The sequence below is a fragment of the Podarcis muralis genome, chromosome 6 (assembly GCF_964188315.1).
Source record: "Podarcis muralis chromosome 6, rPodMur119.hap1.1, whole genome shotgun sequence".
In the NCBI taxonomy this organism is placed as follows: domain Eukaryota; kingdom Metazoa; phylum Chordata; class Lepidosauria; order Squamata; family Lacertidae; genus Podarcis; species Podarcis muralis.
In genome coordinates this window covers 86869454-86891473 of record NC_135660.1, presented here as the reverse complement: position 1 = coordinate 86891473, position 22020 = coordinate 86869454, and the positions used below count along the sequence as shown (strand labels likewise).

At 46.0% G+C, this 22020-nt stretch overlaps 1 protein-coding gene across 25 annotated transcripts in view; it reads left to right on the top strand.

The window, feature by feature from the left end:
- Positions 1–22020, top strand: part of PAX2 (paired box 2) — a 143966-nt gene that overhangs the window by 91002 nt on the left and 30944 nt on the right. For 11 of the 25 annotated variants that reach the window (XM_028728974.2, XM_028728980.2, XM_028728973.2 and 8 more), the window contains 2 exons: positions 17484–17659; positions 21660–21786. The exons of 3 other annotated variants lie outside the window; for them this stretch is intronic. In XM_028728974.2, coding sequence (XP_028584807.2) covers positions 17484–17659; positions 21660–21786 — 303 coding nt within the window. Of the gene's footprint in view, positions 1–3482; positions 3630–17483; positions 17660–21659; positions 21787–22020 lie in introns of all 25 variants that reach the window. 11 more of the 25 variants (XM_028728975.2, XM_028728970.2, XM_028728963.2 and 8 more) reach the window with 3 other exon arrangements.

Sequence of the window (22020 nt, the reverse complement as noted above, 5' to 3'; positions counted from 1 at the left end):
GCCTGCAAACCCTCTGGCAGGCACGAAGAGGTTCTTTAGCAAACGTCTGAAACCGCTGCCTAAAGGTTGAAATGTCAAAACCGCTGTGATCTGCCATTGCGCGTCGGTTGCCAAATATTAAATACAGCTGTTCGCCGCTGATCAAACACTTCAAAACACCAGCTGTGCGATATAAATTACCGAAATAAAATTTTATCATTTGCCACATTAAGGTAGCCAATGCACACGAGCTTTTGCAGGGCAGAATGCACAGCATCCCAATGGGCGCATGTGGACTTTGAGAATGCTTTTTTTGGAGGCAAAACCATTTCGGCTGCACTTGTTCCAGTTGGGCAAACATTTTACTTGCCTTGGTTGAATGTGTGGAAACTCATTGCGTGACTGCTAGAAGCTTCTCTTATGACGAATGGTCAAGGACCTACGAATGCAACTGATCCAAAATGCAGCCATGTTCTGTCCAAGCAGACAAAAGACAACTCTTCTTTTAGGGAAAATAAACCCCAAAAATGGTTATGTAAAATTGGCCCTGGTGTGTTTTGGGCCTTTGGCGAAGATTGAGGGTGTGGGATTTGATGTCAAAGAAATAAACAACTAATGTTTAGAAGACATCTGAAGGCAGCCCTGTTTAGGGAAGTTTTTAATGTTTGATGTTTTATCATGTTTTTAATATTCTGTTGGGAGCCGCCCAGAGTGGCTGGGGAAACCCAGCCAGATGAGTGGGGTAATAATAATAATAATAATAATAATAATAATAATAATAATAATAAATAAATAAATAAATAAATAAATAAATAAATAAATTGGTGGGATATCTCAGCTTGTAGCTGTAGGAAGGAATTTCTACTGGTGCAGCTAGTGGGTCTGTGGTTCTGTGCACCCCCACACTCAAACAAACTCCCAACAAAGTGTATTCAACAGGCATTTCATTTTAAAATATATCTGTTTAATGACTGAATGAAATGTGCAGATAAAATATATACTGGTCGTAGGAGAACCAGATAACACACATGCATGTGTGCATGTATGTGTGAAAGAGAGAGAGAAATATGTGTGTGTGTTGATGTAGGCCCCACATCAATGGGTTTGGGAAAGTATAAGCCCAGAGAATACTTGCCTTCCACAATACTCTTGTTCTGTCTAAGTTCAGGTGTGCAGGATTCTCTTCTGGGGGGAGGAGGGATGAATAGTCCAGGGGTAGATCTATACACGGGGGGGGGGGGCGCTATAAATAAGAAAGAAATTAAATCATTATAAAAAAAAACCCGCTATGCAAAATCGCAAAAGAATTTTTTTTGCTTTCCAGCGCCATCTGGTGTTGCATGTCTATAATGCATTCAAAACACTTTTTTTAAAAAAACTAATGTAGCTGAGTCCCAGGTGTTGTGTGTGTTGAGGGGGTGAGATTGCCACTGACCATGTATATGCTGAAGGCCTGATCATCTCAAAAAGATGCCTCCCAATGTGATGGAAATTAACATAAGGAGAAGGGAGTTGATGACAGAGAATGAGAGAGAGAGATCAATGGGTTGCAACAGTGGGGGAAACCACTATCAATGGATTTGAGGGTACACTATATGCAAAGAGGCGTTCTTACCTGCAATATTGATGTGCAAAGCATGGAGCTTGGGGCTGGTAGCAGTTTTGGTTCTATAATGGGAAGAACAGGAATATGAACTTGGGTAAGTTGCATTATATAAGAGAAGCCCCCAATATAAAATGCAGTCCAAGTTCCAGGGGCAGAGAGGGGAGATCCAGAGGCCAGGAAGAAGGCAACACAGTGCAGGACAGAATGCAACCATTTCATTTCATGCCCAAACTCCCAATGAACGAGCAGAGTGCTTTCTCAAGAGCTTGTTCTGCCAAAATGTTTTCCAGAAAGAGGATTGCTCCCTAATTCATGTGAACGCACACATTTGCCCTCTTTGGAACAGAATCATATGCAAAGTATTGTTATCTGAGCTAGTGAAATTCCAGTTCATGGGATACCCAGGGAAACTTGTCTGACTTCATACTGTTGCACATGGAAACTTTCCAAGGAAAATCCTAGGTTGCATCATAACAGCAAATGATACAACTGCATTTTGTCCTGCGCTGGGTTTGCCTTCCTGCCTCGTCGTCCTTAAGCAATATTTACGCGAAGAAGACATCTCCTAAATTCCAGTGCACAAATGAACCGGCCTTTCTGCAAAGCACCATGTAACCTTGATAGTGCCAAAAACAAAGGGCACCTTTTTAGCATTTCCCATAGGTGTTCAAATTCTTTTGCATACATATCACAGGCGAGGGCTCTGTAAGGAAGGCATGTGTCACATCAAGGAGGAGGCAGGTATCATCAGCTTCTTGCTGCTGGGATGCGGATGATTCAGAAAAAAGCATTTTGAAATGAATGGGTAGTCTGGAAGAGATGAAGTTGTGCAGTAAATTGAAGGATGTGGCGGGGGGGCAGCGGCAGATTTGTATACCTGTATACCTGAAGGAGCGTCTCCACCCCCATTGTTCAGCCAGGACACAGAGATCCAGCGCCGAGGTCCTTCTGGCGGTTCCCTCATTGCGAGAAGTGAGGTTACAGGGAACCAGAGAGAGGGCCTTCTCGGTAGTGGTGCCTGCCCTGTGGAACGCCCTCCCTTCAGATGTGAAGGAAATAAGCAGCTATCTTCTCTTTAAAAGACATCTGAAGGCAGCCCTGTTTAGGGAAGTTTTCAATATTTAATGCTGTATTGTTTTTAACATTTGATTGGAAGCTGCCCAGAGTGGCTGGGGAAACTCAGCCAGATGAGCAGGGTATAAATAATAATCAATTATTATTATTATTATTATTATTATTTGGAGTGGTAGGTTAGATGGGAGAGAAGAGAGCTTTTTGAAAGCAGGTATGCGTTGTGCAGAGCAGAGCAAATTTGGGAGAAGAGGAGGCCAAGCCAGGAAGGAGGCAGTGAGGGTGTGACAATAGCTGTCTGAGTGCATTATGGCTGCTTATGGCTGTGTGTGTGTGTGTGTGTGTGTGTGTGTGTGTGTGTGTAAACAACTGGTGAGTTTCATGGGAGGAGGGATGGCTCCGTTTTGCCAGCCCCCTTAGACTTCATTGGTTCCCATAATAGCGTTGATTTGCATGTCAGGCCAGCGCAGCTATGAAGGGGGGGGGAGAGAGAGAGAGCCCTCTGAGTGTGGTGGTGTCAGCGCTCGCTGTTGTTCGACAGTGTAAAATTAAATTAATAAAGCCCCCAACACCGGATAACATAACAGGAAATTAATGGCTTTTACTGTCGTTCCGATGCAGTCATTTGCAACCCAGCTTTCCGCACCAAAGCCTTCATAAATGCAAGCAGTTTCTCTAAACAAGCATAGTTAGGAACTGCATGCAAGGTAATCTCTTTTTTTTCCTTTCTCCCTTTCCCCACCCACCCACCCTTCTCCTTTATTCTCCTCTTTTTCTTTTGCCACGCTTGTGTCCTTTAAGCTAACGAAATCTTCTGTTTTGGTAGAGGATGGATGCTGCAGGAGGCTGGCCCTACCGCCACAAATGGGGCCAGGAAGCCAGACAGGATTCCACCCTAAAGCCTGCGGGGCGATTGACCCCAGGGGATGCCTGTTCCTCTCAACAGAGCTCCACCTTGATGGACGCCTAGGGGGTGAGCCTATTTTACTGCAGGTGGCAAAGACAAACAGCTTTGCTGATTCTCCTGCTGCTGCTACTACTGGGAAGAAAGCTTTGTGGGGCATGGGACAGGGGAGCATTACTCTCACCTCGTTCGTGGGCCGGCAATATACCACTGTGTATCTTATGGGCAGGGACGCGGGTGGCGCTGTGGGTTAAACCACAGAGCCTAGGACTTGCCGATCAGAAGGTTGGCGGTTCGAATCCCCGCGACGGGGTGAGCTCCCGTTGCTCGGTTCCTGCTCCTGCCAACCTAACAGTTCGAAAGCACATCAAAGTGCAAGTAGATAAATAGGTACCGCTCCGGTGGGAAGGTAAATGGCGTTTCCGTGCACTGCTCTGGTTCACCAGAAGCGGCTTAGTCATGCTGGCCACATGACCTGGAAGCTGTACGCCGGCTCCCTCGGCCAATAAAGCGAGATGAGCGCCGCAACCCCAGAGTCGGTCACGACTGGACCTAATGGTCAGGGGTCCCTTTACCCTTTACCTATCTTATGGGCATGAAAGGAAGCACACCAGCTCTTAATGTTTTAATTATGTTTTTATAGAGGTTGGAAGCTGTTCAGAGTGGCTGGGTACAAATAATAAAACTGTTATCATGTGTGTGTGTGTGTGTGTGTGTGTGTGTGTGTGTGTGTGTTTAACGTATCATTTTCAACAGTAATTAAACATACTTTTACATCTTATTCAAATTTTGACTTCCACCAATCCTGTCTGAAAATTTTCCAATCTAATCTCTCAGTATGCATTTCTTATCTTCCCTGTTACATTTCAAACTCATAACCAATATCTCTATCTTTTTCTACTTTGCAACACTTCGTATATTTCTCCTTACAAAACTTCTTGTAGTCCTACTAGCGTAATTTGTTGATTACAGTCGCTCTTCAAATAATTCATCAACTTCTTCCAATCTTCTGTAAATCTCTGGTCCCGCAGGTTTCGAATTCTTACTGTCATTTTGTCCAATTCTGCATAGTCCATTAATTTCGTCTGCCATTCTTCCTTTGTCGGAATTTCTTCTTGTTTCCATTTCTAGGCTAACAATACTCTTGCGGCAGTTGTTGCATATAAAAACGATTTAATGTCTTGCCTATTAATGTCCTGACCTATAATACCAAGTAAAAATGCTTCTGGTTTTTTAAAAAACTTTTATCATTATGGTCAAACCTCAGCTCCTGAACACCTCCTTTTTGGAACGTCCGACTCCCAAACGCCGGAAACCCGGCGTAAATGCTCCAGTTTTCGAACGTTTTTCGGAAGCTGAACATCCAGCATCCTTCGGAAGCCGCAGGCTCCTGCAACCATTCAGAAGCCGCGCCTCGGTTGTTGAACATTTCAGAAGCTGAATGGGCTTCCAGAATGGATTGTGTTTGACAACCAAGGTTTGACTGTATTACACGAAAAAGGCTGATGTGGGAGAACTTCCAGGTGGAATTGTGCCCCGAATTCATGAAAGGCACCAAGGCCTGTTCTATGACTTTGGGACAAAATGTATGCAAGCATGCAGAGAAGCAACCCTGAAATAAGTTGGGTCACTTTTGGGGTGGAGGGGCTTGTCAGCTTAGTATTCTGCTCACTATCTTACTTTACTGAATATACCCCCCCCCCACCTCCCCATACACACCAAGCCAGAGTTATCTGTCCTTCGCATGACCCAATATGTTACAAGCTAAACGTAGTTTTGAATTTATTTGTTTGTTTCATTAGTTTCAGTCTGGATAGCTCGGTTGTTTCAAGTGTGGTGCTGATGACGCCAAGTTTCATAGACTCTTAGAATCATAAGAAGGGGCCTACAAAATTCATAAACAGAACAAAAACAGCCATCGTCTAGCAAGTTAAAAACAAAACAAAACATCCATTTCAATAAGAACGCTTCATCTTAGCCCCTAAACCCTTTTAAAGAAGATTTTACATTGCTGACTGAACTCTTTCCACAGCTGTAGGGCAACGGCAGAATCGGACCCTGCTGTGGTGACTCTCAGTGAGGCTCGAGCTTCAGATTCATAAACTTCTCTGTCAAAATTGGAATTCACCTGCCTCAATGGATTTTCAGTCGAAACCTGGCATTTTGAGTTCAAAAAGCTGCAATCTGATTAAAGAAATTAACGTTGAACTCAATTCAAATTTATCTCTTAAACTGCAGTGAGGTGTCATCACCTTTCTCTCTCCAGAAAGAACTGGCGGTCAGATTTCTGTGGTGCTATGGCAGGCCAAAAAGTAGAAGTGTTTCAGGTCAGCCAAGATCAGGATGAGGCAATCTTGGAAGCCAGTAGGCTCCCATTTGGTATTCTGTAACTTCCTTCTCTGGCAACTTACTGCCGTGTGCCAGCTAGCCATACCTCAGGTGCTTTTAAAAAATATTCCTTGCACTGAGTTTGCAGATTCATTCTGCAGTCTTTAACATATAGACAGTCTGCGTATTATTTACAAACGATCTTAATTGAGATGCTTATACACTTCATTACATGGTGCCGCTCTCCTTTTGTCAAGCTCATATTTGCATTATTTCAAGTGCTTCATTAAGTACGCATTTATTTATCCACGGACCGTGGAAAATACGCCAGTCCCCCCAAAGAAAGCCTAAAAACACTTACTAGGGAATAAAAGCCTCATTGAAAGCCATGGGGCTTACTTTTGAGTAGACATGCAGAGGTCTGCACTGCCAGCTGCTGATCAAATCCTTATCAGTGGATCCAGGGCGTGCATTCCAATTTGGGGAATATTTGACATTTATATCCTCAGCGAATGACACCCTCGATCCTGGGCGCGTAACTGTACGTATTTCTAGTCTACATTGTGAATCGTGCCTTCAAAAATAATTTTTAAAAGCTCGTGAAAAGTTGGATAATTCCAACAAAGGATCGTCCTCATCAGCACCAACCTGGTCGTTTCCAAAGGGGGTTTCGTATTCTCCCCTGGGTTTTCTGAGGTCATTTGATCCTCCCTGTTGACTGAGTCAGCAATCAGATTACCCCCACCAGGTTAAAGCAAACCTTTCACAGACCCTCCAAGTGTCCCTATTTTCCAGGGGCAGTCAGAAGCCATCCTGGTTTCTGATTTGATTCTGGAATGTCACGCTTTTCCTTAGGCTGTCCCTATTTTCATCAGAGAAATGTTGGTGGATATGAAGTTATGCAACCTCCAAGCCAATGAGATAAGTGACTATGCAATCTTTAGAAGACATCTAAAGGCAGCCCTGTACAGTGGTACCTCTGGTTAAGAACTTAATTTGTTCCAGAGGTCCGTTCTTCACCTGAAACTGTTCTTAACCTGAGGTACCACTTTAGCTAATAGGGCCACCATGTGATTTCTGTTCTCATCCTGAGGTAAAGTTCTTAACTTGAGGTACTACTTCCGGGTTAGAAGAGTCTGTAACCTGAAGCGTTTGTAACCCGAAGCGTTTGTAACCCGAGGTACCACTGTATAGGGAAGCTTTTCGTTATGTTTTTATATATGTTGGAAGCTGCCCAGAGTGGCTGGGGAAACCCAGCCAGATGGGCGGGGTAATAGATAGATAGATAGATAGATAGATAGATAGATAGATAGGTGGGATATCTCAGCTTGTAGCTGTAGGAAGGAATTTCTACTGGTGCAGCTAGTGGGTCTGTGGCCCTGTGCACCCCCACAGTCAAACAAACTCCCAACAGCAGCCCAATCAGATGGGCAGGGTATAATTAATAAAATTATTATTATTATTGTGATTATGGAGTAGGATGTCCCTATTTTCATTGGAGAAATGTTGGAGGGTATGCATGCCTGGTGTGCCCTATACAATCTGAGAGCCATTCATTTGAGAGGAACCTGTGCCAGGGGAACTGTGTGCGATTGTAAACGCCCCCTCAGCACATTCTGTGGGGTTGGTACCCAGGTGAAGCTGCTTCTTATGTGTTGGTCAAAAATAGATGGGAAGCCTATTTTTCTGAGGTCGGTCACGTGGGAAATTGGGACAAGAATCCCCTTCCCCCTTGCTCCTTGGACAGTTTGCTTGAGGAAGGGTCCCTAGAATTTGAATCGCTGGTGTTGTTCAGCCTCTTGTTGGGCCCAAAGCGTGTTGGGGGGGGGGGGGAGGACCGGGCCTTTCTGCGCAGACTGGGGCTAGCTGCTGTGAATGACAAGCGCTGTGTATTGATCGTTTTCTAAACTCGTCCCAGCCGATAGAAGGTAATTAATGACTCCATTTGCCTCAGTACCAAGGAGAACAATTGAGTTTGAAACGGCAACAACTGGCAGTGATGTGAAAGCCCCCCCAAGGGGGATATCTCGGAAAGACGCTGACTGGCCTTGGCTGCTTTGGGACACAGGAGCACAGCTGAGGGGGAAAGAGCTTTGACAGTGGGGGTGGGAAGAATGGGGTAGAGGGAGAGGGAAAGTTTGGGGCAAGCGGGGGCTTATATTAGCCGGTTAATTTCAAAAAATAAGGAGTGTTTTGGAGCAGTGGTATCTGTTTGTCTTGGTTGAAGATCTCCCTCAGGCCACTTCCACTCACAAATCTCTCCCTTTGAAGCGCTGTAGGCTGTGCTAGTCCTAGGGGAGAGTGTTTAAACGTGGAACCAAGCTGGTTTCAGACCCTCCAAGTGTCCCTATTTTCCAGGGACAGTCCTGGATTTACAGAAGCCATCCCGGTTTCTTTTTGGATCCCAGAATGTCCCGCTTTTCCCTAGGACATCCCTATTTTCACTGAAGAAATGTTGGAGGGTATGAAATAGGACGTTCCTATTTTCATATTATAGGGACGCAGGTGGCACTGTGGGTTAAACCACAGAGCCTAGGGCTTGCCCATAAGAAGACCGGCGGTTCGAATCCCTGCGACGGGGTGAGCTCCCGTTGCTCAGTCCCAGCTCCTGCCAACCTAGCAGTTCGAAGCACATCAAAGTGCAAGTAGATAAATAGGTACCGCTCCAGCGGGAAGGTAAACGGCGTTTCCGTGTCCTGCTCTGGTTCACCAGAAGTGGCTTAGTCATGCTGGCCACATGACCCAGAAGCTGTACGCCGGCTCCCTCGGCCAATAAAGCGAGATGAGCGCCACAACCCCAGAGTCGGTCACGACTGGACCTAATGGTCAGGGGTCCCTTTACCTTTACTATTTTCATTGGAGAAATGTTGGTGGGTCGTCTTCTTCTTCTTTGGCAATCACTCATAGTCGAGTAAGATTGTCTTCCATAAACACAAGTCAATAAGTGACTGTGGAGGCCAATTCTGGATCCACACGTCCTTCCACTGTGGGGAAATAGGTTTCTGGGTGGTAATTGATCATGCTGAGGGTTTGCCAAGCGTGCCTTCCTCTTAGCACATTTCTCCCTTTTGTCCTGCGTTTGAGCTTCTTCAAAGCCCATGACACCTTTGGTAAAGGCTGTTCTCCCATTGAAGCACTTGTAGGCCAGTGTTTCCCAGTTGTCAATGTTTATACTACATTTTCTAGACAGCATCAAAAAAAGCAGAGACATCAGCTTGCCAACAAAGGTCCGTATAGTTAAAGTATGGTTTTCCCAGTAGTGATGTATGGAAGTGAGAGCTGGACCATAAAGAAGGCTGATCGCCAATGAATTGATGCTTTTGAATTATGGTGCTGGAGGAGACTCTTGAGAGTCCCATGGACTGCAAGAAGATCAAACCTATCCATTCTGAAGGAAATCAGCCCTGAGTGCTCACTGGAAGGGCAGAACGTGAAGCTGAGGCTCCAATACTTTGGCCACCTCATGAGAAGAGAAGACTCCCTCGAAAAGACCCTGATGTTGGGAAAGATGGAGGGCACAAGGAGAAGGGGATGACAGAGGACGAGATGGTTGGACAGTGTTCTCGAAGCTACCAGCATGAGTTTGACCAAACTGCAGGAGGCAGTGGAAGACAGGAGTGCCTGGCGTGTTCTGGTCCACGGGGTCATGAAGAGTCGGACACAACTAAACGACTAAACAACAACATAATACATTTTTTAAAGATTTGCCTTGAGAGAGTCTTTAAGCCTCTTTTGTTGACCACCAGCTTTACGCTTTCCATTTTTAAGTCCAGAATTGAGTAGTGCCATGCTGATCTGACACTTGCCAGAATTGCTGCTGCTTTACCTTCACGCGTTCCGCGAAGTGCAACATAGTGAGGATCTCAGCCGCAGAATAAGTCCAGTTACCGTCTGGTAGGCCTGGAACAGAACTGAGGCCAGTTGTAGACCCCAGGACGTTGATATGTCAGGGGTCTTTTCTGCTGTTTCAGACAGCGGGCCAAGCCAGCTGGAAACCTGCCATGAGCTCAGCCCTTAGAGAAGCTCTAAACCCTGGAGGAAGGAAAAAATGTGTAAGGTTTGAAATCTGGCAACTTTAAAACAAGTAGTTGGGGAGATCTCTTATTCTGTGAGATCAGCTGGATCCCCTTCAGCTGGGACACTACAGAATCTCAATGGTCACAGTTGTCAGGCGGGATATAAACTGGATGGATTTGTGCCACAGAAGGCTGCTTATTAGTATTCAGAATCTGACGGTTCGCCATTTTGGGGGCCCTTAGGATTCATAATTTTCAACTTTGCTTTCCCATGCTCCCAGCTCCGACGCACAGATAGGAAGCTTGCCTTCAAACCATGGCTAACCAAGCATTTGAATCCATGCCTCATAGATCTGCCTCAAGCACTTTATCCATTAACAGAGGGTGGGAGACACAGAGTGTTGCGCCGGCTTCCCTCGGTTAGCATCATTTATTTTCAGTGCAGAATATAAATTTTAGTATTCTGATGCAGAACATTTATTTGGTATAGAACCTGAATTTCCTTTTTCGTGGAATATGAACAGCATCCGTGCCTTCCTTGCTGTCTCATCTCCTCACCCATGTCTGTTGGATCTTTGGGGCTGCAATCCTGTACTCGTCTACTCAGCAGTAACCCCACTGGATTCCCAGAGACTTGCTTCCAGCCAGATAATTGTGTGTGGGGCTGCCTCTCCCTCCATCTCTCTTGCCATCTCTCTCCTTCTCTCTTTGTATGGGGGACTGTCGCATTTGATGTCCTAAGTTTGTGTGCAGAGCGGGAATAACCCCCAGAACAGAACTATCAGTGGGACATGATTGATCAATTGAATTCCATAGCGGCTGAAAAATGTGGGATTAAGTAGTGTATTATACGCACAATGAGTTGAGGCATGATGTTCATTTCAAGTTCATTTTGCCGGCCCTCTGCCACCAGATCAGGCAATCAATAGGGGCAGCAGATATCATATATCACCTCTCGCCGTACGAGGGAGAGCGCCATAATCTCTCGCAAATTTAGAGTGACAGATTTGTCAAGATCTGAAGGGCCCTGAATAAATGAAGGGAAAGAGAAGCTTACAGTGGCTTGAGAAAGCTCAGGTTTCAGCTCCTGCAAACAAAGTCACAGTGTACACATGCACATTTCATACAGAGGCATGAATGCCCTATGTGGAATTGTAGATACAAAGGTGGCTGCAGCAGATTGCATTAATTAGATTACAGCGCAGTTTGTGCTGCCCAGAATGGAGATGATTTAGCACTCAGGTTTCAAAGCTTTTAGGAGCAATATAACAACAACAACAACAACAACAACAACAAAAGGTAGGTAGGTATTTGTGTGTTCGTTATTTCTCTATCTCTGGAGCCATTTGAGTTACCCAGAACCTTTAGTAGACAGGAAGGAATGAGACAACAACCAAAACAGAAAGAAAACCATTTTATAATTGCTGTTAGCCTTGCCCCAAGTCACCGTTCTTTTTTTTTTTTTTAAGATATTTATTAAAATTTTTAAACAATTAAACAGATTTCACATACTTAGAAAATACAAAAGAAAATACATAGAAATACATAAGAAAAGAAAAGAAAAACATAAAAATCCTGTTTCTAGCTTGCTACCTTCATAACCCTCTTTCCTGACTTCCTCACATCTCCCTTTTCTGTGTTCTCTTTTAAAAAATCATATTCAGCAATATCTTATCCTCTTTTGAATCTTATTATTATTATACATTTCAACTATTATGTCACCAGTTTTTCCCTTCGTATCATTTCGTTTAGTTCTGACATAATATTATTCTAACTTTTTTCACCCTTATTTCTTATACCATACTTTTACATATTCCTTTCAGCTTTATCACTAATGCCATATTGTCCTTCTCTCCTGCATCATTTTAACATTCAATCATTTTGCAACATCTTTGTAAATAGTCTTTAAATTTCTTCCAGTCCTCTTCCATTGTCTCTTCTCCCAGGTCTCGGATTCTGCCGGTCATTTCTGCCAATTCCATGTAGTCGATCACTTGCATCTGCCATTCTTCCAAAGTGGGCAAATCTTGTGTCTTCCAGTGTTTTGCGATGAGTATTCTTGCTGCTGTTGTCGCGTACATAAACAAGGTTCTGTCCTTCTTTGGCACCATTTGGCCAACAATGCCCAGAAGAAAGGCCTCTGGTTTCTTAGGGAAGGTATATTTAAATACCTTTTTCAGTTCATTATAGATCATTTCCCAGAAAGCCTTAACTCTTGGGCACGTCCACCAAAGGTGAAAGAATGTTCCCTCAGTCTCTTTACATTTCCAACCCCAAGTCACCGTTCAATGCCTACTTTGTGTTTTGAATTTCATATATGGGTTGTTTAGGGGAAAGCATGTAAACGATTTGTAGATCTTCATGTATGGTGACTGCGACTGCACATACTGTCTAACCTGGAGCATGTGTGATTGGCACCCACGTGTGGGTGCTGTCTGGGTGGCTGGCAAATTCACCCCCTTTCGTTGCAAAGTCATTGCAATCAGCTGGGCCTGCAGCTAAACAGGTGGATGACTCTCATCCAAATCTGCTACGTTCAAATCCATAGCCTAGGGGGAGAATCGTGGGGTACAGATTGATGGAGCATTTAAAAATGCAGGCACAAATCAAACCCCAAGACTTAGGGTTGATGTGAATGATTCGATGAGTGCTACCTGAAAGAACTGGCTCTAAAGCCAGTAGGGCCCTAGAATTAGGCTTCTCGGCTATTTTGCGCTGGCGTTATTCTCAAGCCTCCAGAGACAGACAAGCGTTCGTTCATTTATGGTACAATAGCCTTGTTGCCAATCGGATGGGGATGCAGACATGTAAACTGTATTGCACATGTTGGCTAATGCTACCAGCACTAAGGTCTGCTATTTAATTGGAATATGGATTGACAATATCTCCTGGGTGGAGAAAATCCCTGCATGCAGAGGATGGCTTGATTCCCACCCATTGCTTATTGCTACCTGATGCCCTTGGACAATATATGCTATATGGTAAGGGACACGGGTGGCGCTGTGGGTTAAACCACAGAGCCTAGGACTTGCAGATCAGAAGGTCGGCGGTTCGAATCCCCGCGACGGGGTGAGCTCCCGTTGCTTGGTCCCTGCTCCTGCCAACCTAGCAGTTCGAAAGCACGTCAAAGTGCAAGTAGATAAATAGGTACCGCTCCAGCGGGAAGGTAAATGGCGTTTCCATGCGCTGCTCTGGTTTCGCCAGAAACGGCTTAGTCCTGCTGGTCACATGACCCGGAAGCTGTACGCCAGCTCCCTCAGCCAATAAAGCGAGATGAGCACCGCAACCCGAGTCAGCCATGACTGGACCTAATGGTCAGGGTCCCCTTTACCTTTTTATGCTATATGGTAATTTATGGACCTAATAGGTATCTAAAGCCATTTGCAGATGCAGAATGTAGGCACCCTATATATAGAAATGAGCAAACCAGTGATATTTTAGGGAACAGGCTAGCAGGCGGGGCCCATGACTTACATCACAGGAGCCTACAAAACACTGTTGCTGTTTGTAGGTTTTATTTTATTTGTTTTGTATCTTATATTTTGGAAATGTATATCCAGGTGTTTTTTTCCCTTTACATTTTTTGGGGGGCCCCAAGAGAGTGGGGCCCTAAGCTATAGCTTGTTTAGCTTATAGGTAAATCTGGCACTAGGGATGCGGGTGGCGCTGTGGGTTAAACCACAGAGCCTAGGACTTGCCGATCAGAAGGTCGGCGGTTCGAATCCCCGCGATGGGGTGAGCTCCCGTTGCTTGGTCCTTCTCCTGCCAACCTAGCAGTTCAAAAGCACGTCAAAGTGCAAGTAGATAAATAGGTACCGCTCCAGTGGGAAGGTAAACGACGTTTCCGTGCGCTGCTCTGCTTCGCCAAAAGCGGCTTAGTCATGCTGGCCACATGACCCAGAAGCTGTATGCCGGCTCCCTCGGCCAGTAAAGCGAGATGAGTGCCGCAACCCCAGAGTCAGCCACGACTGGACCTAATGGCCAGGGGTCCCTTTACCTTTACCTTTAAATCCGGCACTGCTTCCTCCCTATCCCAATGTGGCCTTTGCTCTTTCACGCCTGCTGTCCTCCGCAGCTTCCCATGTTGATCTTGCCTGAAGAGGTACTAGGATGTGCCCTTCTCTCTGCTCCCCAGGCCCTCATAACCCTCCAGCCTTTTTATCTCCTCCTGTCTCCCATGATCACACAGTGGAGGCCGTTCAATAAATGTAAGCTACTCCTGGCTCACAGGGTGGTGGCGAGGTACGCATTTGAATACATTGATTTGTCCGTTTGCATTTAGTCCTCTGGAGAGAGAGGAAGGGGGCTTGAAGATTTTGGTGACTTTCCAGTGCGCTGTTTCACACGGCAGTCGTCCGGGCTTTTTCTGGCCTGCATGTGTGTGGCGGGGAGGGGGAAACCCCCCCAAACACAGCTTTCAGACAGTCCGTTCTGGCAAAGCAGTGTGATGTATGGGAAGAGAAGGCAGAATGTCAAACAGACTTTTGAACCTGAAATGTTATATAGATTATTTCTCCCCGTTGTATAGATTAGGTGGAGCGAAATTCATGCTTGTCCAATAACTGTCATTGCCACCCTCCCACTCCTCCTCCTCGACTGCCGCCTAATTCATTTTTAGAGCATCGTCCACATTCCTCCCCTTGCTTTTCCTTCAGGTTAGGAGCGGCTTGGCACCCCAGACGGGGACCTGGCTGGCTCCCAATTGCCTCTGACACTGTGGGGGGTCGTCTACATTTCTCCTTGTAGCAAGCCTTGAAAGCACGGGTCCGATCGGTTTTCTGCTTGCCTAAGTGCACCAACTCCTAGGGGCAGAGGGGTCTTCAGCCCCCTCGGTGTTTTCTGGCAAGGCCCCTGTGATGTTGAGAGGGAGGAGGAGGAGGCCAAAGGCAGCACGGTTCAGTGGTTGGCTCTTTCTGGGCTCAGCGCTTGGCCTCCTCCCGACAATTTGGTGCCACACGTATGACACCACACATGCACGACATGTGCTGCCCCCACCCCCAATCCTGGACGCAAGATGGTGCCTCTGCGCTTGCCCCAGTTCTTTCCAAGGGAAAACCCACTCTTTAGTGATAGATCGGAACAACTGGCAGTCCAGGGGAAACCTGAATTGCCCTTTACTCCGATTGAGCACTAAAGAGCAGTTTCCCCCACTGGTTTGGCGGGGGGAGCAGCAGGAGAAGAGGAAGTGTGGAAAGCCCTGTGTATCTGCATCCCAGAGACTCTTTGTTTTTACTCTCCTTTCACTTGTCCACTGCTGCACCTGTCACCAGAAGTCATGCAACAGCCTAGAATCAGCCATTTTCCTTAAGCTAGACAAAAAAAAGGTATATTACATTTACCCAGAAATGACTTAGTGATTTATAGTGATTGTAGATTTTATAGGGTCCTAGCCCAACACCCTCACAGGGTCTGATGCCTGTCCCTACCTACAGATACATTTCAGACTTTTTCATATACTGTTTCATGGCCCACTGAGCTGCATAAAAGGTAAAAAAACAAAAACCACCTTTCTTTGAAACTTTTCTGAGGTCCTATGTTTCCTTAGCTTCCTGACGGTTGTTGCTGAGCCATTCCAATGTATAAACTCTGATCTTAGGCTCAAATCTAGAAAAAAAAGTTAAGGATGGCAGCGTTAAACATGTGCTTGCATGTCTCCCATTTCAATCGCTGGGATTAGAAGGGCTTGTTTTTGACTGGTTTGTGCCCATTATTCCTTCCGCCGACCCTCCTGCTGTGAAGTCTACCTCTGAATACAAGCATGAGTGGTACCCATGGATTTTGAGCGTTTTGGGGGGGGGGTCAGTGATTCTCAAAGCCCACTCTATGGAAATGAGATGAGGAAAGGTAGTTTAGCTCCAGCTTCTTCCCCAACCCCCACACTGAATGAGAATGTCAGGCTGGGTGGGGAAGCAGGAGGCTGCAAGCTTGCACTAATCAATATGTAATATTGTCCATGGTCTTACAAGTGATATTGTATTAGGTTACTGTATATAATGCAGTATTGATTATATCATATTGTATAATCACATATAAACTGACATGTATAACAGTCGGGAGGGAAGTGGCCACTACCGTAAGGCCACAATGGAGAAGCAAGCTTTGGACTGCAGGCTCCTTGAGATAGGAAGCCAAGAGACAAAACTATAGTCTCTATAGTCTGGCTGCTGGAGACCCCCCTGGTTCCCACAGGGAGGAAGAGAACAGTGCAAAGTCCACAACACCCTCACAGACCCACCAAAGCTGTCGTTAACGACAACTTGAAACCTGAACAGCGATTCATCGCTAGGCTTTTGATGTTGTATCTCTGCAAGCGCAAGCCAACTTGGAATTGGGGGGGGGGGGGGGGAGATGCTGTCTGAGGTTCCAGATTATTCCCTGCGCAGGGAGGCACACACAAACTCGCACCCTTCCATGCCTGATAACCGGATGCAGAAGTTGGTGAGGATTGCAATAGGCAGAGCCTGACATGGGAAGTGGATGGGCAATTCCTCAATAACGAATCAAATGTAATTATTTAGTGGTCTGTTTACCTTGTGACAGTGATGTTGGGGCTTGTATTGAGATCTCGTCATGCAATGGGCAATGCAAATCTACCAAAAAAATCTACCAAAAAAAATCTAAATATGGTTGCATACACGTAGTACAAAGCTGTTTTCTATCAAATTTGTCTAGCGTAGGTCGAAGGTGGTATATGAACAGCAACTCGAGACCTTAGCCTGACAGAGTGCACATACAAGTAGGATTAAGAAACAGAGAATTTCTGCCCCGGGGCATAGTAAAGTGGAGCTTTTGTGTTCAGGAGGTAGTGCCCAGCTTGGTGTTGACTGCCCAGAGAATTTGATCTGATGCAAAGTGTGTGTGTGTGTGTGTGTGTGTGTGTGTGTCTATTTGTGTCACAGACACAGAGAGAAAGATGTGTAGACTAACAGGACTGCAGACATGTGGGTTGAGGTGGGGGAATTGCGCCAGCAGCCTTGAGTGTGTGGCTTTTTGTTGCTTTCAGAATGTGGCTCATTAAGTGATTATATGCATTTGGAACTATTGTACAAAAGCTATATGCAGAGCACTGGAGAGCATTGCTCTAAAAGGCCACCCCTTTCTGTAAAGAGGTACAAACTGTTTGTATCCTGTATGAGCAGGTGTCCTATACTCTCCCCTCACCTCCCCCCCCCCCCACTTACTTTCTTTCTTTTTTGCTACATGGTATGTAGATTAGGTGATTATATATATTAAAGAGTAGGAATAATCAGACTAAGGAACTAAGCCCTAATTCTCCACAGCCCAGATTACACCAGGCTGATGCAAACAGCCCCCAACACCAAGTGAAACGCCATCTCTAGCACAGAGTACAAGTTTGTGCAGACTGGGCTTGGTTCTGAAGCCTCGATGTTGTCCTCTAAAAGGGGTGGACAGCTCACACAAAAAAAGACACTTGGGAGACGGGCCTGGGATCTGGAGCGAACGTCGCCAGGTTCCCAGACCCTCTTGCCCAGAGAACTGAGAAGGAGACATTGGGTGCTTTTGGCAAGAGAGAGACAACCCTCACTAATGCCCTGTTATCTCTTCCTGTGTCTCGCAGAAGTATCCGAGGGCTCAGTCCCCAACGGCGATTCCCAGAGCAGTGTGGATAGTTTGCGGAAGCACCTTCGTGCCGACACTTTCACGCAGCAGCAGCTGGAAGCTTTAGATCGGGTCTTCGAGCGTCCTTCTTACCCTGATGTCTTCCAGGCATCAGAGCACATCAAATCTGAGCAGGTGTGGACCCAGCTTGGGCGGGGGGGGGGGGAGAGAAGCATTTGGGATACACGCAGCTGGAGAAGCTGTTTCACTCCTTCTTACCGTATTTTTGGCTCTATAAGACGCACCAGACCGCAAGACGCACCTAGTTTTTGGAAGAGGAAAACAAGAAAAAAAATATTCTGAATCTCAGAAGCCAGAACAGCAAGAGGGATCGCTGCGCAGTGAAAGCAGCAATCCCTCTTGCTCTTCTGGGATAGCTGCCCAGCCTGCATTCACTCCATAAGATGCACACACATTTCCCCATACTTTTTAGGAGGGAAAAAGTGAGTCTTATAGAGCAAAAAATACGGTACTTGTACTTGCCTTACTCTGCATTTACAGACCTCAAATCGGTTTCCTAATCACCCCTTCCCCCCAGGGAACTGTAGCTGCATGAGGGGGGACAGCCTTTCAACAAGGCTCTCATGCCCTCCCCGCACTACAGTTCCCAGAATTCTGTGGGGAAACCATGACAGTTAAATTGGCGTGAAACCAACATGAGTTTGTGGTGTAAAGGATGTATCCATTTTCACATGCCCACCCTCCCACTTGGCATACTTTTCTTTGTGAGTCCCCACACTCTTTTAAAGTGCGTCATATCTGCATCTGTCTTGAAAGAACGACAGGCAGACAAAAAACTCATTTGAGTCCATGGCATGCACGCATCATTTGCTTCCCCAGTTGTCACCACACCATAGCTGTCAACTTACAGATTTGAAAATAAGGAACCAGCAGCCTCAAAAATAAGGGATCAGCAGCCAAAATAAGGGATTTTCAGAGCACAGCTATGTTCAACTTCTGAGCCCCTCCCAGCCAAAGGCAGAAAGCCCAGCCAGCAGCCAAACAAAGCCTCAAGCGGTGGTTCCCACAGCGCAGCAACCCGGCAAAGGGGATGCAGCAAGGAAAACCACCGTCACCTCTCCGCTGGGAAGCGTTGAGCAAAGGCGAATCCCCAGGCAACGTGGCCGATTTGATCAGCACAAGGCATGCAAGCTCCACCCCCCAGGTGTTCTTAGACTCCTTATTGGGTGAGCAACGCAGCCAAGCAATACAGTTGGAGCCTTCCTCCTCCCTGGCCGGCAGGGAGGGAGGGAGAGGAGCTGTTTCCTTTGAAACCCAGGAAATTTAAGGGACATCATCAATAACGGACAGCAGCGGGACATGGCGCTGGGATAAGGGACTTTCCCGCCAAATAGGGACGGTTGACAGCTATGCACCACACACTTGTGCAAAATCTGCCTGCATGCTCACACACCCAAGCACACAGAAAGCACATCTCCAACTTTTGAAAGGTGCTGGTGTGCCCACTTTGTGCTTTAAGGTACATGGAAATGTGATGCAGAAATACTAGCATGCAGGCACATTTTCTAGAGAAGTCCTGTGTCTTCTGTAGCCCCCCCCCCCAATTTCCATGCCTCCTTTTGGAAACAGACACACATACTGCTTTCCGATAGTATTGTTTGTACACCTCGAGGCACCTTGGATGATAATGTTGAAGGCAACCTATAACTCACATCCACGCTTACATCACTTTGGGAACTGCACACTTCCTGCAACGCTCTTCAGACAATCACAGCCACTCAAACACACCATTTAGGCATTTTTGTTATTTGATTGTGTAAGGACGCACCCAAAATATCTACACATGCACTCTTGTTTGTGCTCAACCATTGTGTCCTAAAGACGGCAGTGGTCTATATTTTTCCATCTGGGATACACAAACGAAGGCTACTTTGGAAGATTCAGTTGACCAGATTCTGTGCACATTACCTATAAGACATCAGTGTAATTTTTGTTCTCATTAAGGTCACAGACAGTTAATTCCCTTCCCCAAGTAGGAACTCCAATAGGAGATGTCACAGCTGAGTGTAAAAACAGTATTTCTTGCACAGAGATTTAGATAGATATTTTCTAAAAGGCTAGTCCTTTGAGTGGGTTTTTTTAAAAAAAAAATATTTAATTGATTTATATACCACTCTTCAGTAAGTATTTCCTGGGAAGTTCTCTCTCTCTCTCTCTCTCTCTCTCTCTCTCTCTCTCTCTCTCTCTCTCACACACACACACACACACACACACACACACAAAATAAATAATGAATAGATGAAACATTTATTGTAAATCATGATTTATTGTAAAATAATGTAGCATTATTTTATTTTTATCCTCCGAGAAAAGAAAAAATGGGCTCCCAATTTCTGTTTTAATATTGTAGAGCAGTTATCAGAGGACCTGTAAATTCTCATTCTGTTCCTGTGCATAGTAATACAGGACTGTTAGGTTGCAAAAACGAGGGGTGTGTTGTTGTTGTTTTAAAAAATAATAAAGTCAAACTTTAGGCAAGAAGGAAGCCGAGTCACTGACTAAAATGCTCACCTCTGATTTAACAGACCCTTCAGTTTACAGAGAACTCTTCTTTTGAGCTTCCTAACGGCCAAACAGAGCTTCCTTGTGCCATCTCCCAACTGATGGTGGTGGTGGTTGTGCCCTTGTCAGAGACAGGACACAAGCTGTGCGGATGCAGATTTGATACAGTTCAGCAGGAACTCCTCCTCTTTCAGTTCAGCCCAGCCAGCAGAAGCTAAGGACTTGTGCAGAATGAATGGAGCGTTTTCCCCTTTGCTTGATGCCAAGCCCAAGCGCTGCTTTGGAAAGCTCTGTCCCTCCTTCATCTTTACCTGCCTCCCCCAGGCTTCCTTTTATCCCCCAAGCGGTTTGCCTTTAACACAAAGATCAAAAGTCTTTTTTAAATCACCCCAAGCGGTAAGCCAACAATGGGAAGTGAAGGAGAGGTTGGCTTTAGGCTCCTGCTATCCCCGAGTCCCTGAGTTTATTACAATGAATAACCTTTATTTACTTTCATTAGACTATTAAACACCAGCACAGTCATTCTTCCCCCCAGAAACTCTGAATGGGGCCCATAAAGCAAATCCAAAGCCTAATTGAGTTCATTTTAATTTCTCTCCGATCACAGCGAATTACTCCAGTGATAAATCAGGGGGCAGCCTCACCCCCAGCAGAAAGCCTAATTTGCAGCTAATTACAAAACTGATTTCTACAGGAAGATCAATACAAGAAGGAATTGGAAATGACTAGGCAATCGCGGCTGGCCAGGGAGGGCGGCAGGAGGAGGGCAGCTCTCTGGGAGCTGGCATGGAAAGCGGGGACAGGGAAAAAACAAAGCAAAAAGAGCAGAAAATCAGTTTTAATTTAACGTAATATTAATCAGAACAACTTTTCCTGCTTTTTCCCCCCCTCCTGTAGTCTCTCCGGTTCCCGTGTCTGGTTTGGAGGCTGCCACAATAAAAAGGCAATTACCACTGCCTTTTGGACAGGACACCCTTTTCAAATGCAATGAGGTTTTCCCCCTCCCACCCTTCTGTTAGCCATGTGGCCTGCCCCCACCCCAATTTCATACCCCAATGCACAAGGGTTGGGGGAAGCAAGAAAGGAAGCTCTTTTAAAATAAAAAAATAAATAAATAAAATAAGAGAGAGAGAGAGAGAGAGAGAGAGAGAGCCCAAGAACGGCTGTGGGGACGAGCTGATCAGCAAGCAAATCCCACCCTTCATCACAATGCAAACACCCCCAGAGGACATTTTCTGCCCCTAGCAGAACCTTTTTCCACACTCCGCAGTCTCCTTTCCACACTCTGCGGAGAGAACAGTCAAGTTTTCTGAATCTGCCTTTCAAAGAACGAAGGGGTCTCTCCCAGCCAAACCTCCATCTTGTAGCATCTGCCAATAGAATCTGGCCAGTAAGGGACAAGGAAATTCATAGGCAAGAGGAGGTGGGGTGGGGGCTGGGGGGGGGCTGGCCAGAGCTTGCCCTTCCTCTGCTTTGTGCCCTCCTTCTTTGCTCCCATCTGTGCAGGGACCGCGTTGCACCTCTTCCTAACTGTCACCCCCTCCTCCCATCTGCCCACCGTTCCCTTCCTTCCAGCCCATCAATAGAGAGCTTTCTTTTCTCTCTCCCCTAGGGTAATGAGTACTCCCTCCCAGCTCTGACCCCTGGTCTTGATGAAGTCAAGTCAAGTCTATCCAGCTCTGCTAACCCAGACCTGGGGAACAACGTGTCAGGACCCCAGACATACCCTGTAGTGACTGGTAAGTTACGAGCGCAGAGGCCGGAGTCAAAAGCTTTTCCTTTCCTATTGTCATTACCCCACTTCTGCTTATCCCGAAACCGTGGCGTGCTCCCAAAACAGAGAGCCAAGGAAAGGGACCTTGAAAAAGATGGGAAGAAGGAAGGAAGGACTCTGATGGGGGGGGCAGCATTGATTTCCCAGCTGAACCAGTTGGCAGGTGTATTTACTTAATTCACCCCTGTCCTGCCTTTTG